General features: G+C 35.2%; 1 protein-coding gene across 1 annotated transcript in view; it reads left to right on the forward strand.

Annotated features, from left to right (window-relative positions):
• The window catches only part of LOC100397645 (structural maintenance of chromosomes flexible hinge domain-containing protein 1-like), a 54,755-nt gene that overhangs the window by 17,392 nt on the left and 22,252 nt on the right, over positions 1–15,111 (forward strand). Inside the window, 3 exon segments of the mRNA XM_078346878.1 lie at positions 7,991–8,148; positions 9,266–9,381; positions 10,462–10,526. Of these exon segments, the coding sequence (XP_078203004.1) occupies positions 7,991–8,148; positions 9,266–9,381; positions 10,462–10,526 (339 nt within the window).

The following is a 15,111-nucleotide window of genomic DNA, read 5'->3' on the forward strand; positions in this document are numbered from 1 at the left end:
CCTGTACCCATTTCTGTACTATTCCCAACACTTAGAATAGTTCTGTGTTTGAGATAGAATTTTCAAATGTACTGCATTGTGACCATAATGAGATCTCTCAATAAGTTATTAACTCATCTGTTCTCTTGTCATAATTTCCTTTTAATCCAGCATAAATACTATGACTTAACATGTCTATAAGTTTTTGGTCCATATTCTCTACTATCTTTGCAAGGTATCTTTTCCCTATTTTCTTTTGTGTTAATAGTAAATTATCTAAATTAAGGAGGCATTTGAAGGAGTATTTGAGTTATGGGATATGGACATTATGTATGTGTTATTCTGTAGCATTTTGGAACTACTTCAATTAATGGTGTAACTAAAGATTTTTAACTTGTTAAACAGTTTCAGACCACTTCCTGATGAACCTAAACATTTAAAATGTGAGTTAAAAGGAGGAAAAACAGTATAGATAGGCCAAGAGCTTCAAGGAGAAGTAAGTTAGTATGGCTTGCTTTAAAAAAACAAAAAAACAAATTTCTATGATGTTTCCTGCCATGGATGTTTTAGATACATAATCTGAAAGGAAAGCTTTTGAGTTCACATAATGTTACTGTTTTAAAATCTGTTGTCAGATAAGACTGAGTATTTTGATTATCTTTGCCCAGGCTGACATAGCTTTAAAATCAGTTTGACAGACATTTTGTCAAAAAAAAATCTTGCCTTTTGTTAGAAGTAATAATATTACTAATTAGAAGTTAATAATAAAAGTATAAAGTAAGCTTGGCATGTTGCACATGCCTGTAGTCCCAGCTACCCAGGAGGCTAAGGTAAGAGGATTGCCTGAGTCAAGGGTTTTGAGGCCAGCCTGGACAAAATAGTGATACCCTACTACCAAAACAATTATCAGAAAAAAAAAAATTATACTTTAAATTCTGGGATACATGTGCAGAATGTGCAGGTTTGTTACATAGGTATACACGTGCCATGGTGGTTTGCTGCACCCATCAGTCTGTCATCTACATTAGGTATTTCTCCTAATTTTATCCCTTCCCTAGCCACCCACCCTCAACAGGCCCCAGTGTGTGATGTTCCCCCTCTGTGTCCATGTGTTCTCATTGTTCAACTCCCACTTATGAGTGAGAACATGTGGTGTTTAGTTTTCTGTTTCTGTGTTAGTTTTCTGAGAATGATAGCTTCTAGCTTCATCTATGTCCCTGCAAAGAACATGAACTCATCCTTTTTTATGGCTGCATAGTATTTCATGGGTGTATATGTGCCACATTTTCTTTATCCAGTCTATCATTGATGGGCATTTGGCTTAAAAAAAATCTTTTTTAAACATAAAAGTATAGCATACATGTATGAATGATTTCCTATGTAGTTTTTCTTATGTCTAGAAAATTGCATTCAGATCTTCAGATTTTCATGGTAAAAAATCTGATTAACATTGCATTAAATGTAGTTGAATATACCTGTGTAAATTCTTGATGTTTATTTTGTAGTGATTTTTTTAAATGACCATAATTACTTTATACCAAAAATTACTCAGAGAACAAAGAGTAAGTTTCTAAGCATGTTTTTATAAAGTATATCATAGATATTTATATCTTCTATTAAAAGATAATACTAAAATAAAACTCCCCCTTTCTTAGTTATAATAATTACGGATCAGTACGGAAATCAGATTCAAGCATTTTCACCAAGTTCTTTATCTGCTTTGTCAGTTGCTGGGGTTGGACTTGATAGCTCAAATTTGAAAACAACCTTTCAGGTATGGCTACTTTCTATACCATTTTGGTTTAGTTCACTCCATTGTTTTATGTGTAACAAAAAGTTTGAGAAAAACTACTATAACAAAAAAGCTTGGTTTTAGTTTTTAAATTGAAAAATCACAAAAACATCATCAACTCATACCCATAAATACTTCAGTATGCCTTCCTATGCAAGTACTTAAATATATATATATTTTTTTCGAGACGGAGTCTCACTCTATCACCAGGCTGGAGTGTAGTGGCCCGATCCCAGCTCACTGCAACTTCTGTTTTCGGGTTTCAAGCAATTCTCATGCCTCAGCCTCCCGAGAAGCTGGGACCACAGGCATGCACCACCACGCCTGGCTAATTTTTTTGTATTTTTAGTAGAGGCGGGGTTTCACCATGTTGGCCAGTGTGATCTCGATCTCTTGACCTCGTGATCCACCCACCTCAGCCTCCCAAAGTACTGGAATTACAGACATGAGCCATCATGCCCGGCCCTTAAATCTTAAATAATAATTTTGTAAATGTCTGCCAAATCTTTTGATTTTCTTTTTTAACTGAAGTTTTAAATTCTAATTTGATTGATGGGTAAAAATTGTACATATTTATTGTGTACAACATATTTTGAAATATGTATACATCGTGGAATGGTTAAATCAAGCTAGTTAACATATGTATTACTTCACATTTTTTTGGTGAAAACATTTGAAATCTATTAGCAGTTTGAAGAATGCAGTACACTATTAACTATAATCATTACATCACACAATAGATCTTTTGAACTTAATACACCTATCTAACTGAAATTTTGTATCCTTTGATAGAATTCTAGTTTTAAAATGTCCATATTCTGGCATTTGGTTATGGAATAGGAATGGCAGGGCTTTCACTTTTTTTTTTTTTTTAAGACAGAGTTTTACTCTTGTTATCCAGGCTGTAGTTCAGTGGCATGATTTTGGCTCACTGCAACCTCCGCCTCCCAGGTTCAAGTAATTCTCCTGCCTCAGCCTCTCAAGTAGCTGGGATTACAGGCATGTGCCACTATGCCCCACTAATTTAGTAGAGGTGGGGTTTCACCATGTTGGCCATGGTTGGTCTTAAACTCCTAACCTCAGGCGATCTGTCTGCCTGGGCCTCCCAAAGTGCTGGGATTACAGGCATGAATCCACACCCAACCAGGACTTTAACTGTTGATATTATAGCTAACTTTAATTTTTATTTTAAAAATTTTAAAATGTGTTTATTTTTAATAGGGACAGGGTTTCACCATGTTGACCAGGCTGATCTCGAACTCCTGGTCTCAAACGATTCTTCGGCCTCAGTCTCCCAAAGTTCTGGGATTGCAGCTGTGAGCCACCATTCCCAGCCCACATTTTCTGTAAAAGAAAATGAACTCACACAATCATGGTAGTAAGTGAAAATATCTTAGTGAAGGATATTTTCTGACAAGGGTTAATATGCTCAAGCCTTAGTTTGAGATTGTTCTTTTTCATTTATGAGTTTAAAAAGCAGATAAACTGGTTATGACAGTGTTCTTTATAAAATATGGTTTTTAAAATAATAGTGTGTTGACTAAAGGGCTTTGCTGAAAAGCCAGTGCATGTTTTTTTCTGGGAGCAATTACAAAACATAAACTAACCCACTTTTTATACCTATTGATGCCAATGAAGGATTTGTTGATTGACTGTAATCTCGAACAGTTGTGTGGAACAGTTTTATGGTGGAAAAAATCTGGACATGTTAGTCTTCTATCATTTTTGGGGATGAATATAAAAAATAATGACAGCTTGTTAGCTTAAAAATTTATTCTAAGAGTTATTTATAGATACCATAATAATCCAGAAGCTTAAAATACAACATAAACTAATATATCAGTCTGTTAGAGATATGGTTATATGTAGATGAGACTAGTTGCTGACCCACCTTACCCTTGATAGGATCTGTGTACAAAGGTGGAACATATAATACACAAACCTGATGAATAGAAAAATATATGTGTATTAATAAACACATATATTATTCTTTATAAATGAGGGAACTGACCAGGTGCAGGGGTTCATGCCTTGTAATCCCAACACTTTAGGGAGACCAAGTTGGAAGGATTGCCTGAGCTAGGAGTTCAAGACCTGGCAGGGCAACATAGTAAGAATTTGTCTCTGTAAAAAAATAACAAAGACAAATGAGGAAACTGAAATTCTGAGATTTTAACATGCCACTATTAAAAAGTGATATTAATATGTTTACGAACATTTGATTTTGGAAATTTGCATTTTCTATTTTCTAGAGAACTTTATTATTAGCAGTTTGGGCTACAAGTCATTAATTAAAGATAACCTTTAAAAGTAGCTAGTAGTTCTTTAAAAACTTAGACTGTCCTTTAAAGGTAGTTTGGGTAAACAGTCATGTGATTAGAAATACAGTACTATATGTTTATATTTGGAAACTCAGCATTTTTCAAAATTCAAGCTTTTTATAAACTTTGGCAGCAGGAACACAGCTGTAGCTGTGTAACCTTTTAGTAGAGGGACATTATAACTAAACTCAAGGGTCTTTGCTTTCTTTCATAATGTCATATTCATAGCAGACTTAGTTCTTTCCATTTTCAGCAGCCTTTCCTCGTAATCTGGTTACCAACTACCTCAGCTAAGAGTAGTGGGTGGAGGAAGCAGAAAGAACATTCTTGGTAGAGGAGAGCTGATAAGTCAGTTTTTTGTTGTTCTCTTTGTTCTCTTTCATCTTTTTTTAACTTTTAAAATGTGACTCAGAGGATTAGGCCTTTGTGAGGTATCTTGTTTAACACTGTTTCCTTGGATGTTTCCTATTAATATTAATAGGTCAGTAGGCAGATTTCTAGAATTATACAGCCTTACATACTAGCTAGGGGAAAAGCAAGAAACGTTTTGAGTCAACAAAACAGTGAAGATCACCAGTGAGTAGTCCTGTTTAACCAAGGGCTAGAAAGTCATATTACTGCATTTAATGCACAGTGGCAGAGAGCTGAACATTGACTGAGGGAGAAGCTAAACTACAGATTGCCAGTGCTAAATGTGAGAACCAAAGATAGGTTTCTATTTCTGTTGATCATATTCTAGTATTTATTTAGCATTTACATTGTATTAGGTATTATAAGTAATCTAAAGATGGTTTCAAGTCTATGCTTAGGTTATATGCAAACACTATGCAATTTATATAAAAGAGTTGAGTATCTGCAGCTTTTGGTATCCACCTGCGGTCTAGAACCAACCTCCTGTGGATGCTGAGGAAAGACTGTCATGTCAAGTGCTGCTTTTCCTTTTCTCAGATCATTTATCATTTCTATAAGAGGGTCACTTGCGACAATTTAGTTGGCTTTCAAAAGTTTATTTTCATTGACTGAAGAAGCCGTTTGTAAATAGAGAGATAAATTAAGTGATTGTTACACAAATAAACAAGTAATTGCATTGTTTGGCCCATAGATTTTAGTGTTTCTTAAAATATTTCTATTCTTTTCAGTTCATTCCAGTGATTCATGGAAGAGATTTACAGAACCCTATTATTGTTCAACTTTGTGATCAGTGGGATAATCCAGCACCGGTACCACATGTTAAAATAAGTCTTACAAAAGCTAGCAATTTAAAGGTAAGCTTTAAACTTCCTTACATTTTCACTTAAAATTCTGGATTTCATTTTCATGATAGTATCTTTAGCTGTCTTATTGCTTTTTTAAAAAATCGTTTTACATCATCTTCATTACTGCTTAAATAAACCTCAACATTTTTTATAATTATTTTGAGGAAGTAGAGTTTATATCTTACAATAGTACAAGGGACCAACATTGCACAGTTACGGCTGTTTTAGTGTTTCTTATATAGCACTAGTAAGACTTGCATTTCAAATTAGGATGCATAATAATTAACACTGGCAAAGTGAACGAAGACAGATACCACAGTGACCTACAGAATGGATTAAGAAACAGGCATTATTGGGGAAACATACATGGTGAGGCTAAACAAAAAGAGTCATGCATGTACTTATCCTCTGTTATCTTACGGAGAGCTACCAGATCCTGGGCAGAGCTGTTAGAACATACTGGTATATTCTAGGGTGAGGCTCCTCTCCTCTGTTGTTCTTTTTATGAGGCAGGTATGAACGTGGTCTTATAAAGTTTGGGAACAGTCTTGGCTATCAGAAAGTTCAAGATTAGGTATCAATTATTCCCACGAGTATTGAGAAGCTGCTTGGGACCTAGTGGCTGGTGCAAAGTTGAAAGCCCTCTTTCTAGGGGACAGAGGAAAAGCTTCTAGTCCTCGCAAAGTTGTTTCGTTGTTTTTTTTTTTTTTTTTTTCATTCGCTGTGATGCCCAAGCTGGAGTGCAATGGCGCGATCATGGCTTACTGCAACCTCCACCTCTTGGGTTCAAGCAATTCTCCTGCCTCAGCCTCCTGAGTAGCTGGGATTACAAGCATGCGCCATCATGTGCGGCTAAATTTTATATTTTCGGTAGAGACGGGGTTTCACCATGTTGGCTAGGCTGGTCCAAAACTCCTGACCTCAAGTGATCCACCCACTTGCCTCAGACTCCAAAAGTGCTGGGATTACAGGGGTGAACCACCATGCTTGGCCACAAAGTTATATTTTTATACCATCTCTTCTGTTTGTTGAAGAGAATTCATTGGTCCCAGCCAGCTTGTTGCTAGGCAAGCCAGAGGGAGTTGGGGTCATATTCAGACAATCTTGAGTATCCCTCCACATGTATTTTATAAATGTAATGGGAGAAACCAGTTGATATTATGTAAAGATGATATTTCTCTTGCAACTAATTAGTTCAATCAGAATCCCAACAGGGATTTCCCAGAACCTGACAAGGCGATCTTAAAAGTCATATGGAAGATTAAAGTGCTAGGAGTGGCTTGTTATACGCATGGACCTGTTTTCACAGTAATTAAAGTTGGAGTTTTTAAGACTGTTAAATGTGGCTGATACTGCAGCTATCAGACCTGAAAACACTTACTCTGTCTGGCTTAGCAATAAGGATTTGATACCCAGATGGGAGATTTATTTTGAGAAGGATGGGTTAAGAGACAATGGACCAGAGGGTAATTGGGACAGGTATAAATAAACATAGGCCTTCATCCTATCATTTCAGATACTCGGTCTCATTTTTTTCTATTCAGTTATTGCTTTTCCTGTCTGCACGTGCTATTATTACCTATTCTTTAGGTTCTATTACGTTGAAATGGGTTTTAGGGTTTAGGAGAAACTCTGATTTTTCCATCACTGTGATCTACAAATTCATGGTTGTTCTGAATGTTTGCTACCAGTAGAGTAAGGCAATGGTTATTTTCAACCCCAAATAGAGATAAGATTCTAGTTTTTAGAGAACCATATGTAAAAGTCTGAAAGATCCTTCTAAACCAGTTATTAGGAAATGTGCCCACTGATCCTTAATCACTTGGAAGAGAAAGCTTGGCTATCACTGTGAATGTAGTATTGCAGCAGAAGTTTGAGAAATATATGTGAGTAGACATTCAAGAGAAAAAATGAAGTAAGAGTAAAGATAGTGCTATAACCCTTTGTCTTGAGTATGTACGGGCAGTATATATTTCTCCAATGCTATGTCCTACACCTGCCCCAACTTTAGAATATACATTCAGTGTTTATGTGAACAAACTTCATTTGATGTACCAGTGATACTGAAACAGTGAACATAGAAATTTGCAACTTAGTAACTGAAATACATTAAATTCTAGTTGAATTGATTAAGATGAGTGATTGTTATTCCCCTTTGGATTATGTCATTACATATTACATTATTTCAACTAGCTCAAATTTTAAAGATTTAGATTTTAAAAATGCAAATACTGCTTTTCAAATAGGAATAAAGGGAAAGAATATTGTAATGGAAGAAATGAACTTGATTGATCTCTAGCATTTTCTAATTAACCATTTTATTTTGTTTTGTTTTTAGCTCATGCCTTCAAACCAACAGCATAAAACAGATGAGAAGGGCAGGGCTAATTTGGGAGTATACAGTGTTTTTGCCCCTAGGTAAGAACCAAAATTTGATAGTTGTTGGCATTATAGAGATTCATTTTTCTTATTGCTTGCTGAAGTTAAGAGTAATGACTGTTCTTCTATTTAATGTTAGGCAAGAGTTGAGACTGAACAGAAGTTGAGAGGTTTTCTAAGAGTTGAACTTTGTGTAATTGTCTCAGAATTTTTAGGTTATTAACTAATGTAATTTGAACTCCTCTCTCCTTTTGTTTTGTTAGGGGAGAGCATACTGTGCAGGTTAAAGCCATCTATAATAAGAGTATCATAGAAGGACCTGTAATTAAATTAATGATTCTTCCAGACCCAGAAAAACCCATTTGTCTCAATGTTAAATATGACAAAGATGCTTCCTTCTTAGCTGGGGGTCTTTTCACTGGTGAGTATTTCACATACGTAAATAAATCTATGATGATAACTTTCCTTTTACATTAGTGGAATAAATTATTTATCCTAGGTGTTCATTGCAATAAAAAATCATGCTTATGATGTCATCTTAAAGAAAATAGCCTCTTAAGTGGCAAAGAAGATATATTTGACTTAGCAATGCCTACCCTTATTCCCATGTCTTACATTATTTTAATGTCAAGAATGAACTGAAAGTTCATCCATAAACTGATAGTCGGAGGTAATTAATTTTGGTAGTGTTTGTACATTGACTGAATTATGAAATTGTGTAAAAGAAACAGGAACTAAATGGTGAGAATTACAGAGTTACGGTCTGCTAGATATGATGTTGTGATCTTAAACCCATCATAATTAGAATTATTTAGCTTAATTTGAATGGAAATATATCACATCAGCCTTTATGATTAAAGATATTTTAGAACAACAAACTTTTATTAAATAGTACTATGTTAAGATACTATGCTGTGCTCTGAATTACAATAATGAATAGCACAGTTTTCAGTGTGCTCAGTCTAATGTAGGAGACAGGGAAGCAAATGATTTCAATATCATGTGGCAGATGCTAAGTCAACAGGAAGTTAGTTTTTGCTTTACACAAATAATTTTCTGGAAGACTTCTGTTTTCTTAAAGAATGAATTCCTGTACATAGTTTTAAGTAGTGAATGAAGCACCTCAAAGTTTAGACGTAAAATTTCTTAACAATAATTTTTAATAATTAAGTTACATGTATATACAGCTTTTTATACTTTATAAAGTAGACTATACTTTGTATAAAGTAACTCTATTTCAGGGAGATCTATCCTGTGATTAAGAAACTAATAACAGGTGCCAAATGAATGTTATGGGTGGTAAATATAATAGGAATTATTATAATGTTCTTTTGGCTATTGTATGCTCTAGAAAATCATAAAAGAAAGTAAATATTCTGTTCTTAGAATACATAAAGCATACGGTGCCATAACCAGTTGGTCTAACTCTAAGTTGCTGAGTATTCATAGTCTAGTCTTTTTGGTCGGCATACAATTATTTAACCATATCCATTAATTGAACTGGAAAGAAAATAATTTTTTAATGTTTATCATGACAGATTTTATGATTAGTGTTATTTCTGAAGATGACAGTATTATTAAAAATATTAATCCAACACGTATTTCCATGAAAATGTGGAAGCTCTCTACCAGTGGGAACCGACCCCCAGCAAATGTGAGTCATGGGAAGCATTTTTTGAAGTTAAAAATAGTTCTCACATTTAAATGAAAACTAAATTTAATTTAATGTAAATATATAATGTTACATAAATTTGAGAAACGGAAGTTAATTCACTCTATTCTTTGGGGTTAAAGAAATTACATCAGTGTATGTTTCAAAATTAAGGATTGATGCTACTGTAAAAGAGTAGTAGTTTATGTTGTGATTTTTCTTAACATTTTAAGATGCCTATACATTAAAATGATTTCATCTCAAGGACAGTAGCATAACGCAGAAGCTATTAAATATCATGAGGGGATAATATAGAAAATGAGATAGTAAAGAGATAGGATCGATAGACTGCTTGGAAGAGTGAAGAGAGAGTTCGAGGGTCTAGAGCAGTGCTGTCCAGTAGAAAGATGACACCTGGTGTTTCAGCTTTCTAGTAGCTACATTAAAAAGCTAAAAAGAAATAAGTAGAATTCTAATGTTTTTTAACCTTTCAATATATCAAAAGTTACCATTTCAACATATATTCAATAGTTTAAAAATTATTGGTGGTATTTTACATTCTTTTATCTTACTAAGTCTTTGAAATTTGGTGTTTATTTTCACTGTATATCAATTCGGACAAGCTACATTTCAAGTGCCCAGTAGCCACAACTAGCTGTTAGTTACCATTTTGGACAAGGAAGATCTGAAATCTAAAATTGGAAACTAAAGTTTGTCAGTGTCCTGATACCTACTTCAACGTTTATGTCTCATTTTAATCATTGGTTTTGGAAACTATTTTGCTTAATTAATCCTGAATCTTTGCTTGCTTAATTTAGACTGTCAGTCCAGTCAAGTTGCTATTACCTTAAAATAATATCACCATAAAGATCTATTGTGTGTCTTTTTTAATGGGGTGTCATTCCACTGTGACTAAACTCACTTTGTACTTCACATGATATATATATATGTGTCTGTCTACCTGTATCATAAATGGGATCTGATTCACCTTCAGTTCAGGTATATAATAAGTTTTCCTCCTAAGTATACTATGTTAAATTTTTTCATTTTCCCCTCTCCGCTTCTCCCTACTCACCTTTCTAGGCAGAAACATTTAGTTGTAATAAAATAAAAGATAATGACAAGGAAGATGGCTGCTTCTATTTCAGGTATTTCTCAAATCATTTCATATTTCGAATACATACCTTGTTACAAAATAATTCAACCCTGGAGATATTTGTGGGCTCACCTGAGGCAAAGTAATTTATGATCAAATAGAAATATTAGTATCTCTAAATTTTTGTCTGTTTTTGGGAAAAGTTGTGTTTTCATTTTTAAGCTTTAAATTGGTTTTAAGCTTTATAAATTGTAATTATATTTGCTTTTGAAATCGAAGTCATCAGAAGAATTCTTTTATGTTGTCAAAGCACTTTGTAACTCTTTATTATATAGGAGGTTTCTATAAAGATTGGACTGACTTTTGACGTTTCTGTGACTTTGAGAATGTTGCTGCTACATTCTGGACCTCCATTTTCAAATCTGAAAAGATATGTCTTAAGTTTCTTTAAAAATCCTTTATCATCACAAGGGTCAAAATGTTCATTATATTTGTTCAGTGCATTTTCAGACTAACTGGTAAAGGACCAATCATGGAAGCTCCACCTCTTACCTCTTCCAGTTATTACCTTCTTCCTTCCTGTTGTGCATGCCACACACACTCTTGCAGACACACATGTGTACATACCACAAACCCTTTCTTGACTTGTTCTTATTTAGAGTTCCATTTATCTTACCACACATCCCTATCATCTCTGATTTAGTTGTGCTCATTTTTGAATTTGATGTACAATTATTTTTTTGTATATGACTTCTCACACTCAGCATCATGAGATTATTCTGTAGTATATACGTATAAATCTGTTCATTTCCATTGCTGTATAGAAGTTCATTGTGTGAACATACTACAATTTTCCTAATGGCCATTTGCATTTTAAGTTTTGGGCTATTATAAATCATGTTTATCACACTGGTGCTCATATAAAAGTAAAATTGCTGGGTTATAAGTTTAGTGAAACCGAACATAAATGTGTATGTTTAACTTGAGTAGCTTGAAGATTTGTTTGTTTTTGATACAGAGTCTTGCTCTATCACCCAGGCCAAAGTGCAATGGCTCACTGCAACCTCTGCCTCCCTGGCTCAAGTGATCGCCCTGCCTCAGCCTCTCCAGTAGCTGGGACCATAGGAATGTGCTGTCATGCTCAGCAAATTAATTTTGTTGTTGTTGTTGTTGTGTGTGGACACTGGGTTTCACCACATTGCTCAGGGTTAGTCTCGAACACCTGAGCTCAAAGCCACCTGTCCACCTCAGCCTCCCAAAGTGGTAGGATTACAAGCATAGCCCTTCCCAACGCTTGGTTTTGTTGGTCTTTTCAGGTATAATCCTCTGGTTGACGTGTAATAGAGTGACATCAGACTTACTCTTAATTTGCATTTCCCTTTTTATCATATTTATTGGCCACTTAGATTACCTTTTATGAAGTGCCTATTTGAGTGTCTGACCAACTTTTGCATTTTTTTATATTAACTTGTAGGAGTTCTTTGTATATTAGAGATATAAGCCTTTTGTTAGACATCTTTTCCTGTCCTGTGGCTTGCTCTCCCACTTTATAGTTGATCTTCTTTGTGTCCTGTTTTAAGTCTTTCCTTACATTTAGGTCATCAACACATTCTACTGTATTACTGTATTGGGGGTTCCCAATACCAATGCCAGATTTGATGATTCACCAGGAGGACTCACAGGACTTAGTATATAGTGGGGCTCATACCTGTGTTTTATTGAAACAAAAGGATTCAAAGTGAAATGAGCAAGGTGAAAAGCTCATGGGATGATATCCAAGGGAAACCAGACACAAAGGAAGCTTTCTGTCTTGGTTAAGTCACATCGTATGTGCTTAATTCCTCTGCAATAAATTATGACAATGGGTATAAAATGTTGTCAGCCAGGGAAGCTCACTAGAGACTCAGCACCTAGGGTTTTTGTTAGGTTGGGGTCACATAGGCGGCCTCTGCCTAGCAAAAACCAAATTTCCAGAAGAAATCAAGTGTGTGGAATAAACCATATTAGCACAGTGGTTTAGGCAATGTGAGCCACTCATATCAGTTAAAGGTGGGAAACATCCTGAAATCTAAACTCACAGATGTCTGCCAGGGACCCATCTTGCAAGCAGGCCTTTCTATGGATATCACTTTAGGTTTGCTGTGTTCTTTGTGTACAGTTATATATGGAAATTTTTTTAATGTATAGTGTGAGGCTGGGTGCAATGGCTCACACTTGTAATCCCATCACTTTCGGAGGCTGAGGCAGGTGGATCACATGAGGTCAGAAGTTCAAGACCAGCCTGGCCAACATGGTGAAACCCCATCTATACTAAAAATATAAAAATTAGCCAGGTGTAGTGTTGTGCACCTGTGGTCCTAGTTATTCAGGAGGGTGAGGTACGAGAATTCTTGAACCTGGGAGGCAAAGTTTACAATGAACTGAGATTGTGCCACTGCACTTTAGCCTGGATGACACAGAAATACTCTGTCTCAAAAAATATATATATATATGTATAGTGTGAGGCAGATGGTCAAGTTTTTTTTTATTCTTATATATGTATATATGTATATATATACCATATTAGTTATTGAAAAAATAATTTTCTACAGTGTCATCCTTAGTCATATATCTGTACATGTTTGGGTCTATTTATAGACTCTCTATTTTGATTTATTGGCCTATTTATTTTGCCAGTGCCACACTGTCTTGATAAGTCTGGTATTCAGTAGAACAAGTACTCCAACCTTGTTCTTCATTCATATCTTGGCTCTGTTTTTTTATATAAATTTTGCTATCAGTATATCAAATTCAAATAAGCAAAACACATCTAAAGTGGCAAGACCTTTTAGGATTTGTTTGAACAGAAATTTGGGAAAATCTTTCAACTCATGAGTATGACATATTGTTTCATTTATTTAACTTTCTTTATTTTTTTTATAACATTTTATAATTTTCTCAAAGTCTTATATATCTTTCATTAGATTAATTCCTAAATTATTGATATTTTTATGGCATTATTATAAATGGTATCTTATGAGACAGAGTCTTACTCTGTCACCCAGGCTGGAGTACAATGGCATGATCTTGGCTCACTGTAACTTCTGCCTTCTAGTTCAAGCAATTCTCCTGTCTCAGCCTCCGGAGTAGCTGGGATTACAGGTGTGCTTTACCACTCCCAGCTAATTTTTATATTTGTTTAGTAGAGATGGGGTTTCACCATGCTGGCCAGACTGCTCTCGAACTCCTTACCTCAGGTGATCCACCCACCTCGCCCTCCCAAAGTGCTGGGATTACAGGCATGAGCCACCATGCCTGGCCATAAATGGTATCTCTTAAAGAATTTTCATTTTCTGTTGTTTTGGTTATAGAGATTCAGTTGATTTATGTATACTGATCTTGTATCAGTTATCTTTGTTAAACTCCTTTATTTCTAATTTTATTTTATTATTTATTTTGAGACAGGGTCTCACTCTGTCATCTAGGCTATAGTGCAGTGGTGCAATTCTGCCTCACTGTAGCCTTGACCTGCCAGGCTCAAGCAGTCCTCCTACCTCAGTCTCCCAGGTAGCTGAGACTACAGACCCATACCATACATCTGACCTTTATTTTTTGTAGAGACAGGGTCATACTGTGTTGTCTGGGGCTTGCCTTGAAATCCTGGGCTCAAACAACCCTCCTGCCTTAGCTTCTCAACTGGTTGGGACTACGGGCACACACCACCACACTAGGCTAATTTTTTAATTTTTGTGGACTCAAGGTCTCACTGTCGATATTGAACTCCTGGGCTCAAGCAGTCCTCCCACCTCAGCCTCCCAAAGTGCTGGGATTACAGAGGTGAGCCACCACTTCTGGCTCTAATTTTATTTGTAGATTCTTTGGGATTTAATAAAAATATCTATGATTTATGATAGTAGGTTTGTTACTTTCCAGTTTTTGTGTATTTTGCTTTTCTTATACTACACCTTGGATTTACAGCAAAATGTTAAGTAGACATGATGAGAGTGATCATCCTGTTATGGTTTCGAATCTCAGAGCGAACACTTTAACATTCCACCACTAAGTGTGGGGTTTACTTTAGAGTTTTTCTTTTATCAAACTATTCATTTCTGAGCCTTAAGAGACGTTCTCTTAGTTATAAATTGACTTTAGATTTCATCACTTGTTCAGACAAAATGTGCTATTTTTCCTTTAAAAAATACCCTTTAAGAACAGACTTTATTCCTTTACTTTTCAATGTGGTGATTATAGTACATGAGTTTTCTGAATGGTCAGCCAACCTTGCAATTACTGGAATAAACCCAACTTCATCATGTCGTATTATCATTTTTATATATTGATGGAGTTGTTTTGCTAATGTTTTGCTTAGGATTTTTACATCTACCTTGATGTTTGAAGTTAACCTGCATTTTATTTCTTACAAATTCTTCTTAATTTGCTGTCTAGGTCATGTAGGCCTCACAAAAGTAGCAAGAAATTTTCCCTCTGTCTTGGTTTATTCTTTGGAGGCTCTTATATAAGAGTGTTATTATTCCTTTTTAAAATGGTGATAGAATTCATCAGTGAAGCCATCTGAGCCTGGTGTTTTTGTGGGGGAAAGGTTTTAGTAGTGGACGCAGTTTGTTCAAATTCAGAAGTTACAGAACTATTTGTGTTTC

Source organism: Callithrix jacchus, chromosome 13, assembly GCF_049354715.1.
Source record: "Callithrix jacchus isolate 240 chromosome 13, calJac240_pri, whole genome shotgun sequence".
Lineage (NCBI taxonomy): Eukaryota > Metazoa > Chordata > Mammalia > Primates > Cebidae > Callithrix > Callithrix jacchus.